The sequence below is a fragment of the Mesoplodon densirostris genome, chromosome X, assembly GCF_025265405.1.
Source record: "Mesoplodon densirostris isolate mMesDen1 chromosome X, mMesDen1 primary haplotype, whole genome shotgun sequence".
NCBI lineage: Eukaryota > Metazoa > Chordata > Mammalia > Artiodactyla > Ziphiidae > Mesoplodon > Mesoplodon densirostris.
In genome coordinates, this window is record NC_082681.1 from 124,801,947 (window position 1) to 124,819,100 (window position 17,154).

The 17,154-nt window shown below is 42.4% G+C and overlaps 1 protein-coding gene across 1 annotated transcript in view; it reads right to left on the bottom strand.

Moving 5' to 3' along the window:
* Window positions 1-403: 403 nt before the first annotated feature.
* Window positions 404-17,154, bottom strand: part of GRPR (gastrin releasing peptide receptor) — a 30,528-nt gene continuing 13,777 nt past the window's right edge. The window contains exons 2-3 of the mRNA XM_060087715.1: window positions 2,440-2,791; window positions 404-793 (exon numbers count right to left, since the gene is read on the bottom strand). Coding sequence (XP_059943698.1) covers window positions 404-793; window positions 2,440-2,791 — 742 coding nt within the window. The remainder of the gene's footprint in view (window positions 794-2,439; window positions 2,792-17,154) is intronic.

The following is a 17,154-nucleotide window of genomic DNA, read 5'->3' on the forward strand; positions in this document are numbered from 1 at the left end:
GAAATGACAAGGTGAAGTCTTTCACAAAGTGCAAATTCAGTGTACAATTTCTCTGCTATATAAATCTGGTTGTTCATATAGTTTCTATGACTTAGTTGAGCACATCTGTATGTCAGGGTTTAATGCTTAAAATAATGATTTCCTATTTGTTCCCTTTTCTAAAAAAGGGAAAGTTTGCTCTGCGTCAGAAGCAGCATTCACAAGTTGAAATGGAAAACACAGGCCTTGATGGGCCTTTCAAACATAATAGTGACCCATTTGGGCCTCCCCCCAACCCGCCCACATTGCTCATGAGCCTGCCAAAGGGTCTTCGGACAGTACAGAGACAACAATAGAGGCGAGGGTTCCTTACCAGCCATAAGGCAAAACCAGGAGTCCCTAGGGGGCAGGGTCAAGGGTCAGTCTAGACGTACCCCTCGTGACAGATGTTTCCGTTGAGGAGGCTGAAGGTGGCCGCGGAGGGTGTGGTGCTCTTGAAGGAGGTCATGCAGGTGGTGCTCCTGCCGGTGCTCTGAGACCGGGTCATCAGGCTGGGCCGGCAACAGAGGAGCTGGGTGTTGAACTGTTTCCTGAAACTCTTGCTCAGCAGGTAGAGGGCAAAGGGGTTCACGCAGGAGTTGGTGAAGGCCAGGAGGCGGGCACAGATGCTGGTGACGAAGTGGAGCACGGAGGTGTCCACCTCGGAGTAGTGGTAGGAGCGGTACAGGTAGATGACGTGGTTGGGGAGCCAGCAGAAGGCAAAGAGGCCCACAAACACTAGCACTGTCTTGGCCAGGCGCTTCCGGGATTCGATCTGAGGAGAGAGTGACACAGAGACAAAGATGTGGGCAGAGCAAAAGACGGGGAAAATGAATTAGGGAAATGGACGGGCTCACAAGGCCACAGAAAAGAAGTTCAATAGTTCCACTGTGCCTCTGAGCTCTTTAAACAAAGTTGATTACATGCTTGAGTGGACTGCACAATGAAATTCTAGTAAGTGCCCTCTTTGTCCTCAGGAGGGCATTGGTGCAGTTATCAGCCATATGACTTCATGTCTTTCTTGGCTCCACAGTTAATAATTTCTTCTTCCCTCTGATGCTTAAAAAAGCAGCCAGCTTTGTTCTTCCTCATTCGCCAAACCAAGATAACTGCCTATTATTATGTTTTTTACTCTCAAGTTTTTTCTGGCCTATATAACACAGGAAGGGTCTCAGACAAAAGCGGGCTGAGCATCCCCTTTTTTTTCCCAACTCCCTCTGCTACAGCAAGGGGAAACATTGTTCTCTATAAAGAATCTGGGGTACAATGGATGTTTACCACTGAGAGGTCTTTCAAGCAGGGAGACAGTTTCACTGAGAACTGCCATTTTCCCCCCATAATTGATGAGGGAAAAAAAGAATTTTAGAGGGTGAAGCCTCCAACTGAGTCAGCTACACGTTTTAAAAGGAGGGAGAGTCTTTCTGCTTTTCCATCATAAATACCACATGATCTACTTTTGGACTAGAAGACAAAAACTGATGAAGACGACAAAGCCAGAGCCCCTGGTTTCTACCATTTATACCACAGGATGAAATGATGGGGGTGACAGGGGGATTGGGGAAGGGAGCCTAACGCATAAGGAGGGCATCCTGCGCTCTGGGCCATCTGGGGGTACATGTGTCTCTCTTGTAATCCTCCAACAGCCTTACAATATGTAGGTTATTACCCTCATCATGGATAAAAAACTGACTCTCAGAGAGGGCAAGTAAGTCAGGAAGCCTGGATTTGAACTCAAATCAATGTGAACCCATCTTAATCAAACTACTGCTTTTTCTTCAACCAGCCTCGTTTTCCTGCCCTTTCTGCTTTATCACATGTGGTAACTGTCTTCCTACCCAAACAATGTGATTGGAGCTTAAAGAAGTCACATTCCTATGAGCCTCAACATTTTATTTTTTAAAAAACAACAACAGATTTTTCTCAAAAAGAAACCCATACTCCAAAGCTTTCAGGTTCTCAATACCTTGCTAGCCTAGGTCTCTTTAATAAGAGAACAAGATTCTTTTTTTTTTTTTTTCTTTTTGTGGTACGCGGGCCTCTCACTGTTGTGGCCTCTCCCGTTGTGGAGCACAGCCTCCGGACACGCAGGCTCAGCGGCCATGGCTCACGGGCCCAGCCGCTCTGCGGCATGTGGGATCCTCCCAGACCGGGGCACGAACCCGTGTCCCCTGCATCGGCAGGAGGACTCTCAACCACTGCGCCACCAGGGAAGCCCAAGAACAAGATTCTTAAAGAACACCTGCATGCCTAGTCTTCTGAAGCTAGGAGTTCCTGTTTACCATCTGGCCACAGATCACTCACCTCTTCTACTGCAGAATCAGGCAACATGACCACCCAAATACTGAACTTGTCAGTGGAGTCCTAAAGAAACGCAAGGAATCAAATCCCCAAGGAGGAAATGCATCACTTCTAAGTACCCACCTGCTTCTTGACGTGTATATTCCCTTCCACGGGTAGATTGCAAGCACTCTGGATCAGATTTTTGGCAATAAAGTAGTAGTAAACAGAGATGATCGACAGCGGGATGATGTAGAAGACCAGGAAGGAAGCCATGGAGTGGATTTTGGGGTGCAGCTCATTAGAGTGTGGGTATGGGGCACAGCTAATGAAGGTCTGGTTGGTGCTTTCCTCGTGGAAGGGATGTAGGTCAGAAAATACAGCCTCTGGGATGGCCAGAAACATGGAGATGATCCAGATCAGTGCGGCTTTGAGGCAGATCTTCATCAGGGCATGAGAGGCCTGGATATCCATTGGCCGGACGATGGCTTTGTACCTGGGGCAGGGAAGAGGGAAGTTATCTAGTACTATTATGGATGCCTAGGCCGGGACTAGGGTGAGGCCAGTGAGGCCCCTGAGGTGCAATACTTAAGGAGGCGTTGACTGTCAGGTTCAAGCAAGTGCCGACTCTGAACTCACAGCGAGCACCTCCTTAAATGTTGCACCCCAAGTACCTGGCTCACTTCATCCTAGTCCTGGCCCTGAAGGATGCTGCTCCCTTTCCCCTGCAGTAATATTCTGCCCACGTTCTTTCTTGATTTTAAGAATGTTTCTCAGAAAAGCTGAAGCTCCATTTATTTTTCTTCTTAAATCACAGAAATGAATAACAAGGCATGTTTAACAAAGGACGCTGGAACAAGAAGGTTGGCTTTTTTTTTTTTTTTTTTTGGCAAAGCCTTCATTTTGAGTATTCAAGTGCAGTTTAGGAAACATTTAGTCACTGAGTATTTACATACGCCTCTTTTCTTTTTCGAAGGTTGCAGAACAAACAGTCCACTGAAAAAGTCATACACAGAAGCATCCCTGTAATTATCAAATGAATCCCCCCCCACCCCCCGCCCTCCTACTCTCTTTCAGCCTCATCTTCTCTTGCAGTATTTAGGTCCTTCCTGTTTCTGTGCTACATGTGCCCCTGTCGTGGGTCGAGTGCTCTGGGAATGAGACATTGAGGTGAAGTCAGGAGGACACAGAGTTTATTGTTGATGAACACCTGTGGGGAAAGGGAAGGAGGCAGGACTGGGCAAAGGGAGCTATCAGACCCTGATGCAGATCTGACAAGGTCTACACCAGCCAAGGTGACCAACCATCCTAGTTTGCCTGGGCATTTCCCAGTTTTAGCACTGAAAGTCCTATGCCCTGGGAAACTTCTCAGTCCCAGTGACCATGACAGCTGGTCACCCTACACCAGCCCAATGGGAAGCTCAGGAGCAAAGATTGCCCAATGAAGGGGTCCTGTCTTGGTGGAAATGGCCAAGCCCTTGTATCACCACCTGGCTTGGTCACTGGCTGGTGATGCAGTGAGTCAAATCCTGAACTGGAAAATTCTACAGGAATAATGACCACATTTTTCAACAAATATATGGCATAAAAGAGCAGAGAAAATGGTTTATAGACTGACTGATATCAGTGTAATATGTAGACTCCTTTTGGATTTTCATCCAAACCAAACAACCATAAAAAGATATTTTTGAGACTATTGAAGAAAATCAAATATAGATTTAGTACTGGTGATATCAAGGAATTATCTTTAATGTATTAGGTATAATAGTGGTATTGTTGTTCTGTGCTTTTTAAAAAACTTTATTTATTAAAATCACACCCTAGGACTTCCCTGGTGGCGCAGTGGTTAAGAATCTGCCTGCCAACGCAGGGGACACGGGTTTGAGCTCTGGTCCGGGAAGATCCCACATGCTGTGGAGCAACTTAGCCCATGTGCCACAACTATTGCGCCTGTGCTCTAGAGCCCGTGCTCTGCAACAAGAGAAGCCACCGCAATGAGAAGCCCACGCACTGCAATGAAGACCCAACGCAGACAAAAAAAACCCCAAAAAACAAAAACACACCCTAAAATATTTATCAGTGAAATAATATAATATCTAGGGTTTGCTTTAAAATAGTCAGATATATTCATATATCATTTGTACAATTAAAAAATAAGTAAAAATGCATTGCCAACAGTTTTCTATTATGGAATATTCATAAAATATCAAAGAAATTACAGAAATCCCATTTACTAAGCTCTTGCCTTGTGCCAAGCAGAGAATAGCATCGACATGACCTCATTTATGTTCCAGACAACTCCAACAGGTAGGTGCTATTATCCCCACTCTACAGGCAACAAATTGAAGCTCAGATGGCTTCAGAGGTGGTGAAGTCAATATTCAATTTGGGACCAGCTCTTTTCAGGATAGTACAGCTCTTTCAGAAGCAAGCTTTGGGCAAATCCTTCCTAGAGAGAGAAAAATAGACCAGCCATTTCCCAGATGTGTACGGAACATACCAACTGTTCCCTGGAAGTCTAATGGTTCTATAGAGCTTGGAACATAGCAGTCTATATCTTCTGGTTTGGGCTGCTCTGCCTGGAGCTCCCAAAGAAGGGAGACCCCACTGGGCGGTTCTCGTTAAGAGTGATGACTGGTTGGACTAGGATGGATACTCAATAATCGAAACCAGCCAATAAACTGCCTGGCCAACTACCAAAGAGTCTCTCTTTCTCTTAAGCATTTAAACTAAAAAATTGAGAGGATGTAGTTAGTCAATCATAGATGACAGAAATAAAATATTATGATATCGAGGGAGGGATCAGTGCAAGATGAATAAGCCAAGTAGGTAGAGTGAGACAAAGAGAATGAGGCAGATAGAAAAGCAGAAGAAGCTGAGATGATGTGGCTCTAAGTCCTACAGAGGGTCCTTGGTTCCTGGCCCACAAGCTACTTTTGAATGTCCAAGAGGTGTTCTGTTATAATCTTACAATTCTCCCGTTCCCTTTTCACTTGAGTTAGTTTAAGTGGCAACCATTCTTTGTCAACAAAAGAGCCTTATTTAGAACAATTAGACATGGTGGTCATTTAAAGCCATCATCAGATTTTATTTCCAGGATCATTTCGCATAGATTATCCCCCACTTGCGGTCCTTTGTAAGAAAGAGCCATCAACTTTCGATTGTACGCAAGAGAGAGACTAGTCTATGTCCTATTCTTAAGTTCGCCATCACTTTCTTGCCTCCGCCCTTTCGTCATGCCTGATTCCAGAGTCTCCATTCATCTGAAGCCTGTCCTTCCAAATTCCAGCTTATAAGTATCATCTTGAAGCTTTTGCTGATCAATCTAGGCCTCGATAATTCCCGTTCCTTCTCCCAACCTGTCTAATTTTACTCTTCTCGTGTTACACTTACTCTGCACTACTTTGAATTGCTTGCTAGCTTTCCATGGGCATGTCTTTTCTTTTTTTCTTTTTCTTTTTTTTTTTTTTTTGTGGTACGCGGACCTCTCACCGTTGTAGCCTCTTCCATTGCGGAGCACAGGCTCCGGACGCACAGGCTCAGCGGCCATGGCTCACGGGCCCAGCTGCTCCACGGCATGCGGGATCTTCCTGGACCAGGGATCGAACCTATGTCCCCTGCATCCCCAACCACTGCGCCACCAGGGAAGCCCGGGCATGTCTTTTCTACCTGACGTTCTCATAAGTTCCTGAGGTCAGAAGCTTATATCTTCTCTTCTCTTCTTTCTGTATCACTGAAAATGCTCCAGGTCCCCTGTTCCGCTTACCACTTATTTCAAAGTAGAGGCTCAGCAAATACTTGCTAATCAATTAAGATTAATAATATGTGACTTGCAGATGTGTCTTTTATTTTCAACTTCTAATAAACAAGCGACAGCAGATTCACTTTCGCACACCTAGTAAGAGTCATTCTTCCACAGAATGACCAATTCACTCCTCTGACAATATGGGGCCAAAGACAATTGCTTCCCACTTCTGAAAACATCTGTGCTTCATTTTTCTTATGCAAACACCGGAAAGGTCAAAAACATTCTCTGTGCAAGATTAACGTGTCAAAGGGATTCTTGGCAAGTAGAAGTAGCTGGCTTCCACACCCAGGGTTGGAAACCTTTGCCCACAGAAAGGTATGTCTTTTATTCAAACACGGGCAGTTTGTTTAGTTTTAAGGATTCAGCATTTCAGCCCCTATTTGTTCATAATTACCTACCGAAGTCTGTGGGAATTGTTGAACAACAATATTTTAAAACCTCCATTACAATCCTAATGCACGCTACCTGGAGAGGACTGAGGTGAAGAGAAAACGAAATGAACTAAATGTTCTCTAGGGTAACTGACACATTGTTGGCATTTAAATTAGAATCCTAATACCTAATAAGATTTGACAAGACTATTAAACATTGGCTTTATTTTCTCCTGAGAATAACGCCAAGAACTTTTCTGAAGAAATGTGAGGCGATTATTAGCTGGTTTGTAAAATGACTATAGTCCAGAGCAATGGAGTCTTATCTTCTTTGAGCTATTACGCTGCAAATGGAGAGTTTGCTGGTCCTTGGTACCCATCAACTGTTATCTTTAGTTATGTAACAGATTACAGTCATCCTTTTCTGTTCTCCTCTCTGAGCGAAATAACTCCAATGCTCTTTTTCACTCTTCTTAATATACTCTAGTTTCCTTGGGGCCCTAATGTGAATTTGGGAGCAGAGAGACCTAGTTCCTAATGGTGATTCTACCCACTAGCTTTATGATCTTGGACAAATCACAGACTCCTTGCACCTCAGTATTCTCATCCCTGAACAGGACATAATTCCTGCAACCTTCAATGTAATAACTGATTCAAGCAAAAATAGTAAAACCACTGAGGGAGAGGTTTTCGGGGAACAAGATATACACATAGTCTCAAAGAGTTTCCCCACAGATTACTATTTAATTACAAAAGGAAAATGCACCTTTATGTTGGGGAGGTACAGAGGTCACCCGTCTAATCAAGTGGTCAAACCCAGGGCGAACTTCTCCATTAGGCAGGCACGGGTCTGGGGCCCATGATACCTTTAGAGGCTCGGGAAAATGTTTTAATTTCTTTTAAAATCAGGAAAAAAAATGAACATAATCCACCTTGGATTATATTTATCTTTGTGCCAATACAACTATAAAATATAATTTTTTATATGTTTTATGGAGAAAGGATCCCATGAAGGTAAAAGTGCAAAGGGCCCAGGAAATTCATAATGTGGTCCTGATCAAACTTAGCATCACTGATAGCAGGACAATCTGCGATCCTGTGCCTCCTATGCAATGCAATGGGAAGGACATAACATTGCCTGTGCAGTGTTCTTGTCTCCAATTTTTAACCTGAATCTACTATGAAGAAACAATTAGACAAATCCACTTCTGGCACATTCTACAAGATAACTGGCTTGGATTCATCAAAACAGTCAACATCATTGTTTTAGAAGAATGTAGGGGAGCTACTATTCTACCTTAAAGGAGATTAAAGAGATATAACAAGTAATCTTTTTCACAATATGTCATATGTCAAATTATTATGTTATACACCTTAAACTTATACAATGTTATGTGTCAATTATATCATAATAAAACCAGAAAAAAAGAGATATAATAGCCAAATGCAATGCATATGCCTTGATTTGGTCCTGGATTTAGGGGGCAAGAAAAGCTATAAAAGACATTTTGGGGACAATGGAAGAAATCTGATCAGGGATTACATATTACTTGGTATTAAGGAATTATTGTTAATTTCATTGGGCATGATAACAGCATTGGGGTTATGTAGAAGAGTGTCCTTGTTCTTAGGAAATACACAAACATACTTAGAAGTGAAAGGTCAGGATGTTTGTACCTTACTTTCCAGAGTTCAGCAAAATAAAACAAAACAAACAAACAAATATATATACTAGAGAGATATATAATTATTATATACTTTACATATATATAGGCTACAAAGAGAGCAAGAACAAAATCTAGGAAATGTTCATTGTGGAATGTGGGTGGGTATTATACAAGAGGTCATAAACAGGTTGGGGAGAAAACTTACTCTAAAATATAGAATTTTTAAAAGATGAGCAAGTAGTAAAATAATAATCTTAAAATAATGTGGTATATATTTTATTAACAGTAAATGCTGTTGTCATGGGAAAAACTTTATTATAATTATAATTTCAATGGGATTGAATGTGTCATATCTGATTAGCGCCTCTATCAGGAATGAGGGAATTCGTCTTCTCTGTTATGTTCATATTGTTCTCTTGGAGTTGCAATTTTAGTATCATCTACAATCTGTGGGGTTTTGTTTTGCTCTGTTTTGTTTTGGCAGGAATATTTTTAAGCTAATGTTCATTTAGGGAGGTTAATTAAAACTAGATCATGCACAAGCAGATGTCAGTCTGTAATGCCTCTCCATTAGCTGAAAGTGCAGGGAAGAGTAAGGTCATTGTTGAGACTTGTACATGGGGGGAACCCCACTCCTGCTGCCTGAGCTGCACATGACAAGGGATCCTCTGACGTGGACTCAGTGACCTCAATTGAGGGTGAGCCTCAATTTGGATACTACACAGTATTAACTTTTAATTCATCCTTATTTTTAAATAAAAATCAAAATAAGTAGAAGTGAACTCCACTTTGGGGTCCATTGTCCCAGAACACACTTTCCAGAAAATTTAGCTAAGGTTTCAGGGGGCTTTCTAATGGTCTGCAGTGAAGACCTTCTTGTCTCCGGAAGAGGGGAGCTTAAAACTCAGACCAAGTCAGAGGATCAAGATCCATGTTACAAAGTGTACTCATAATTTTTCTTATTTTCTTCAGAGAGATTCAGATACAGATCGTGGATCCACGCAGGACCACCTCTGAGTAAAATCCTGAAGTTACACCTTTGTGAATCAAAATTTCCCCTCCATTGTGTTCTCCCCCTGTAGGAGCCCACTGTCTCCCTGCTTTGAGGAAGGGAGTGTGTATCAGTCATTTGCTCTTTAGTATGGATTCAAGTCAATGAGATCACTTTCCTGTATGTAGAGTTCTACCTCTGATTATGTAAGGAAGGCTCTGTTTCCTAATAAAGGTGTTTTTGTTTATTCCTCCATCCAGCAGATGGAAGAGACATTTGGGATGCAATGGATGCAGGCAGTTAGACTTCTAAATATTTACTTTCTTCAAAGGCTTACTCTGTAACTACCATGTGGGGATTTCTTTCTTGTACCAGATTGCGGAGGAACAAGACCATTCTGTACCTGGGTTTCAATTAGATTGATTCTGTTAAAAACAACAACAATAATAATAGCTAACACTTATTGGAGACTTCCTATGGATCAGGTAACTAAGCTATGAATTTTGTTTAAAATGTTGCTTTTTATCCTCACAACAAACAGTTCTACGTGGCAGGTACTAGTATTATTGCTCTTTCACAGATGAGGGAAATGATGGGAAGTAAGTTTTCCACGGCCATCAGTGCTAAGCATTGGAAACAAGATTTGAGCCCATGCAGGCTCTCACCTAAGCCTCTACCACCAGGCCCTACTGCTTCCTATAATGATGGTCCTGTGGTTGACCAGGCAACCTGGGCTTTCTAGTGTAGGGGAAGAAAAATCATTTTCCCTCTACCCTTCTAGGTTCTTGACTAAGACCCCATACAATAAAAGGCAGCTTAACAGGAGAAAAACAAACAGAAGTTTAATAACATGTATACCTCCTTGACAACATGGGAGAGGCCCAGGAAAACTGAGTAACTCCCTGAAAAGGCCCGAGCCATCACCTTAAATACCATCTTCAGCTAAAGACAAAAGAAGTGGGTGGGGGAGCCAGTCCTAGGAGGTTACCAGGCAAAGAACAGTAAAGTATAAGCTCATTCTACAGATTTCAGTCCATGCCTTCTACATTGATAAGTTTCTAGAGATTTAGAGTCATCCTCTTTTTCCTGGTACCAAAAGGGAGACACCCTTACAAATGGAGATTTCCCTTATAAATGTAAATGTCTCCTGTAACAGGGTAACTTCTACTCAGTTTTTAGACCTTCTCCTATATGTGCTATTTTCTTTTTTTAAATTTATTTATTTATTTATTTATGGCTGCGTTGGGTCTTCATTGCTGTGTGCGGGCTTTCTCTAGTTGCGGCAAGCGGGGGCTACTCTTCGTTGCGGTGCGTGGGCTTCTCATTGCAGTGGCTTCTCTTGTAGCACAGCACGGGCTCTAGGCACGCGGGCTTCAGTAGCTGTGGCATGTGGAATCAGTAGTTGTGGCTCATGGGCTTAGTTGCTCCGCGGCATGTGGGATCTTCCCGGACCAGGGCTCAAACCCGTGTCCCCTGCATTGGCAGGTGGATTCTCAACCACTGCGCCACCAGGGAAGTCCCTGTGCTATTTTCTTAAAAAAAAAAAAAGTCGAAAATTATCCTTATGCCAATGAGGCACATTTTGGGGCAAATTCTGCTCCCATTTACTGGTGTTAGAACTAAGGAAGAAAACCATAGAAAGGATCAGAGCGTCTCTTCCCTGACTGCTGCAGCCGTGGGGAAAGCAGTGTCTTTCTAGACAGACACAAAATTTTTATTCTTCCTCCTTGAGTCTGTTATACCCAATCTCCTGCATTTTCACCCCCATATATACACCCTGAAGTTCTCTGTGGCCTGAGGCCGAGAGTGAGGTCTGGACTCTTTCATATATTCCGAACTCTCAGGGCTTAAAGAGGCCATCTCAGTGAGACACTGGAGCAGAGGTAAAAAGGCATCAGGGAAGGACTAAAAACCAAAGGCTGGAAGGAGGCTAGAGAAAGAGCCACTGACATGGGGAAGGTTTCAGAAGTGTAGGGCTCTGAGGGATATAGAAGCTGAGGTATAAAATGGGAAGACAAACATAAGCAACTGTTGGACATCTGATGGTGCTTTGGCAGAAAGAGTTGAGCAACTATTGACCCTTGGGCCCAAAATGGGTTTCAGCAGGATGATCTAATTCCAAAGCTCGGTGATAATCCTGTAAGGAGCCCATCAGAAGGGGTATAAACAGGATGAAATATTACAGTTGCCAGAAGGTATGTTTAAAACAACAAAGGAAAGCAGTAACCCAGTTAAATTTCAGTAGGTGTGCAAACATCCTGGCACAAGTTGTTTGAAGGCAATTCCTCAAAGATGTTATGGAGAGAGGAACATATATTTATAACTTGTTAGACTTTTTCAGCAATTTATGAGCGAAAAAGTTTGAAGAACGTTTATAAATCCCATCTCAAATTATAGTTACGCGGCCTGCATTTACTCTACTGCGTGGCACAGAAGATACACAGAGAATCAGGAAAAAAATCACAAAGACAGAAAAAAAAATCACCCATGCTCTAGTGTGGAGGGTATAGTAGACTCTGGGTAATTAATTGTCTATATAAATTGTCATTCACCCCCAAACAGACCCTAAGACAAGGATTTAGGTGCATGTAGTTTATTTGGGAGGGGCTCTCCGGAAGCACAGGGAGGGAGTGGGGAGGTGGCACAGGGAGGGGATGAAAGGCAATATAGGGTACCACACAGGGCAACTGGAGCACAGGCCAGCTGGGGACCCCCTGAGAGACTGTGGTGAGCACATTCCAGAACTTGCCACCAAGGGCCGAGGAGGCTGGGGTGTCTACCCACCGACTCCCGTCCCTCTTTGGTCGAGAACTGTCCTGCAGTATTAATTCAGGGCACTCCGTCCTGCCCCACACTTTCCCTTGGCCAGGATCACCCTCTGTCAGAGAAACACAGGAAGCCCAAGTCTGTAAGTGACCTCTGGGGTCCACCAACCGCATCCAGTATGTCAGTTCTTCCCCTGGTCCAGTCAAGTTATCAAACATATACAGAAAATGAGACAATTTCAGTTTTTAAATATATTTCAAATTACTGGAGATAAAAATAGAATTTCTAAGTTTCTAAATTATCTCAGTAAAATACATTATCTTTTTTTAAAATTTCAAAATAAGAATCATTAAAGCTCAAAAATACCATCATGGCATATGAGTCATTGTGGCTAATTATACAAATTTAAGAGCACTATATTTATTTATTTTTATTTATTTATTTATTTATTTTTTTTGCAGTACGCGGGCCTCTCACTGTTGTGGCCCCTCCTGTTGCGGAGCACAGGCTCCGGACGCGCAGGCTCAGCGGCCATGGCTCACGGGCCCAGCCGCTCCGCAGCACGAAGAGCACTATATTTAAATAACCTTTTGTGAGAGGTTTTATACGTGGAGATATGGTGACCCAACTTTGTAGCTTATTAGGTCTCCTGGCCCAGAAGGCTGATCCTGCCAGCATCAGGGAGGTAAACGCTAGTGGTGAAGGAGCCCAAGACAGGGAGAGAGAGGGACTGGAGGGAGACTGGGAGACCCGTGTTCTACTCCCACTTCCATAATTAGCTATTTCTGTATAAGTAGGCTGTCTCAGTTTCTTTTTCTTTTTTAATTTTTATTTAACCAAAACTTATTAGCACTTATTGTGTGCCTGGTACAGCTCCCAACACTTTTCAAGTGACTGTCCACTAGATCATCAATCAGGTGAGATTTCAACCACACCCTCTTAGCTCCCTTATGAACAGAAACAACAACTATGCTAATGGTACACTCACTTTTTTGACTGGGAATTCTAACATTTCATAAAGAAGTCAACACATTATTTCATTTCACCATTACAAAAATTACAACAGTCCTGTGAAATATGAAAAGTAAATACCCTTATCCCTTTTTACAGATCAGAAAACTGAGGCTTAAAATTTGCCCAAAGTCACACAGTTGACAATTAGAAGATTCAGAGCTCAAACTCAGACATCTCTTCAACAAAATTCAATGCTTTTGAATTTATCCTTACTATGAATAGTGCTCTATTAAATGTGAACCTCCAAAACATAACAGAAGGAAGGAAGGAAGGAAGGAAGAGGGAAGGAGGGAGGGAGGGAAAAAGAGTTTGTAAGTCTGTCACTATGAAATTTTGGGGGTATCTTAAGAACCAATTGGAAAAGTTTGCTTTGATTCAGCAAAGACAATGTCAAGGAAGGTGGTCTAGAGGCAGTTAGTTCACTTGAACAACTTTTTTCAATTAAAAAATTTAATATAAAAGTGTTAACAGCTCATTGTAGAAATTTAGACAGAGAATTCTTAAAAAAAAGAAGAAGAAGAAAATCATCCATAAGTCTTACATGTAATGTTTTGATATATTTCTTTCCAACTTTCCTTTGTCTTTTGGACAGAATCCAGAGCATACAATTTGATATCTTTTTTAGGGTCTATAGGCTAAGCATTTCTGCCTCAAGATGCCCATGACTCCTCTAGCCAGCAGGTGGCACTCTGCAGATACCAGCTGGCCTCTCTGGGCACCATGTCCATTTAGCTCTGAGGAGCCTGGTGGTCACTAGAGGACAACGCCCCTGCCTTCACAGATCCCTCCTAGGATTAGCTCCAGCGCAACACGTCCCGTCTAACTGAAGCGAAGCATCCCCACTCCTCAAAAACTAGCACTTCTAATCATCAAAAGCATATCTTCAGCACCTACTTTTGCACGGTCCTGTTCTAGGTACAGAAGAGGTCAAGAGAAGCATAAGCCCTGGACACTCAGTGACATTTTCTCTTATTCCATCCTGGAAATTAAAAAGGTTCATGCACCCTGGGTCACAGGACTATGAGTTTCTTAAGGGTTGAGTCTATGTCTTGTTCAGTTTATGCCTATTTTGCTTATTGAACAAATATATAATTAAAACTAAAAACCTAGAACTGTGCACCCAATTTGTCTGGCCTGTACTGTCTTTCTTGCAGGTAAGGAAATGGGTTCACAATGCTCAGAATAACCCACTCCTCCGCTGCCATGCTCCTAGCCAAATCCTCCTCTCAAGTCCACTTACCCCAGATCAGTCTGGACACCATCTTATTAGGCTTTTCCCAAGAGATCTCCTGTGACCCAAACACATCCTATTTCTCTAACCATTTCAAGCCCCAAAGAATCCCTGGGGGTACTGAGGAAATGATTCTCCCTGAGCACAATTTCCCTTTTTAAAAATTTTAAGGTGACTTGCTTACATGAGTACATAATGAAAAGATGCTCCCTCCTATGGGAGCTGGAACCCAGCTAAGCCTGGGTTTAAAACTCTCATTTTCTTTATTTAAACAACTGTTAGTGTCACAGAGGACCCAGGCATGCTGGAAAAGACACGTGGCTTAAAAACGTTGGCTTGACTCTCAATTTTTTGATGATCCAAAAGCTAATGTGCCTGATATGATGGTGCCTCATACCGTAAAACATCACACAGCTGTATGATCTGTCTTTATGATCTTCCCTAGGAAGTCTGTCCTGGCTAAGTGGACAGAGGTCATGGATCCCCTTAGGTCCCACTCCATCTAAATAGGAAACTCTCTCTGCTAAATGACCACCTCAGCAAGTGTGTACACGCCTGTATATCAAGGACACCAACCTAAGGCCAGCTGGCCAAACCTGGCCTTCTGCCTGTTTTCATATGGCCCACAAGCTGAGTGGTTTTGACATTTTTTATGGTTGGGGGAAAAAAATCAAAAGAAGAAGAATACTTCACAACATGTGAAAATTACATGAAATTCCCATTTCAGTGTCCATAAATAAAGCTTTACTGAAATTCAGCCATGACCATTTGCTGACATCATGTCTATGGCTGCTTTTGCGCTATAACGGCAGAGTTGAGTGGTTGCAACAGGGACCTCATGGCCCACAAAGCCAAAAATATCCACTATACGGCCCTTTACGGAAAAAGTTCCCCAGTCCCTGGCCTATGTGCACTGAATGTGTGACCAGGGCTCACGTTTCTGTTGCTCTCTGCCTGTCCACACTGGAGCTGTTGGTTCCTTCTTTAGACAGAGGAAAGCCCGTCTTCCATTTCACACTGAACCACCCGTTAGGCTTATTAATTTGTGATAGTGAAGACTACAGGCCGCTAACCTCTGGCACTGGTCTTCCAGTATTAAACACTCATGGCTCAGGATGCTTAGTCAATTTGTCAGCACATTTAAATACTAATTTAGTATCTCAGGCTCTCCTTGGCACTATGGATATAAAAGTCCCTGGCCACTAAGGATTTAAAATCTGGTCGAGGGACTGAGATACATCCAGGTAAAGCTCTTAAAGAACAAGAGAATGATACTCACACATGTATATTCTCCTTCGTGGAACACTCAGAACAGATGATGCTAGGTCTGTATATGCCCTACTGTCATCATGGTACAGACATATGAGAATATGTTTGATTATAAACCTGCTTTATATATAACTATGGAATATAAAACTTAGGCATCCTTGTGGTTGAGAATCTGCCTGCCAATGCAGGGGACACGGGTTCGAGTCCTGGTCTGGGAAGATCCCACATGCCACGGAGCAACTAGGCCCGTGAGCCACAACTACTGAGCCTGTGCGTCTGGAGCTTGTGCTCCGCAACAAGAGAGGCCGTGATAGTGAGAGGCCCGCGCACCGCGATGAAGAGTGGTCCCCGCTTGCCACAACTAGGGGAAGCCCTCACACAGAAACGAAAACCCAACACAGCAAAAATAAATTAGTTAAAAAAAAAAAAAAAAAAAAAACTTAGGCATCCTCAAGTCCCATTTCCTTAACTTAAAGAAGAGGAAACTGGTGCCCACAGAGTTCCCACAGCCGGTTAGCTGAAAACCAAAACTAGAACCTCCGTCTCTGGATCCCCAAGTCACTTATATTTGTCTACAGCACTTCGGATTTGCAGGCTTTTTAAAGCATAAGTGAAGAATGCTTAAAATTAAATATTGACCACATTTATCTTCATCTTATAGTATATATATGTATTCCTGAAGCCATCATTTTAACCTTCAATTTCACCTCTGTTGACAATCTAGGAAAGAAAAGATACCAAATTCTGATTTTTCTACTCTTCTGTGATGTTTCCAATCATTTAAAGTGGAGAGGGAAAAGATAACAATGAAATTCTTAACAATCTGTTTTGTCCACCATTTATGTTAAAATAAATAAGCATTTCCCATATGTTCTCATGGAGAAACTACTGTAATTTTGTTTTTACATAATTTTATATTGTTTTAAAATTATGTTTAAAGTATTTCTCATAACAGAGGCCTGACCCTGGTATGAAATTGCCTGACAATAAAAACAAGCACCACCAAAGAGAAAAAAGAAACCTTGAAGAGCTTAAAGTTGACCTGTAGTTATTCTATTTATATGTAGACAGCATAGAAATAAGTGAGTCACATGGACCTATTATCTATTGTCACAGTAAATTCTTCTCACACTGGAAATAAATGTCTTTATGTGCCGCATTTCACATTTTCCCCCTATTTCTTTCCTATGTAACCTTTAGCTATCACCACTGGCCAATTAGTCTGGGTACAATACAAAAAAAGAAAAAGTAATAAAGAACTGAAGTTTAAAGAAGTGTATCTTAGCAACATTTTGGCACTGTCCTTCCCACGAAATTTCAGCTTTTATCAATCACTGCATAACTAAATGTCAGCTCTAGCTCCTGCTTATTGGGGCTAAGAGACCTGGCCTAGTTGAAAGATCCCAGAGGCTTTGATGTACCTATAATACTTGGCAGTGTCCACTGCCGCAGGCCTCAACTGAGATTCCTGACTTACTCACTTTGAGGTTAGCCAGAGCTCATTTCTCTGCATCTAAATTGCTGATTTAATTTGAGGCTCTGAATGCTGATCTCAAAGGTCTGACTAGGTAGTTCTGGACTCCTCTTTAGAGGAACTGGGATGTGGATAGCTTGGTGGTCAGCAGATCGGGTCTTTAAGAGAGGTGGTACAGGATTTTCCACTTCTGATAATGGCAACTTAGCTTGTTGCTGAACAACTCTCCAGAAATGAAAAGCTAGAAAATCCCTTTGAAAACATCAGA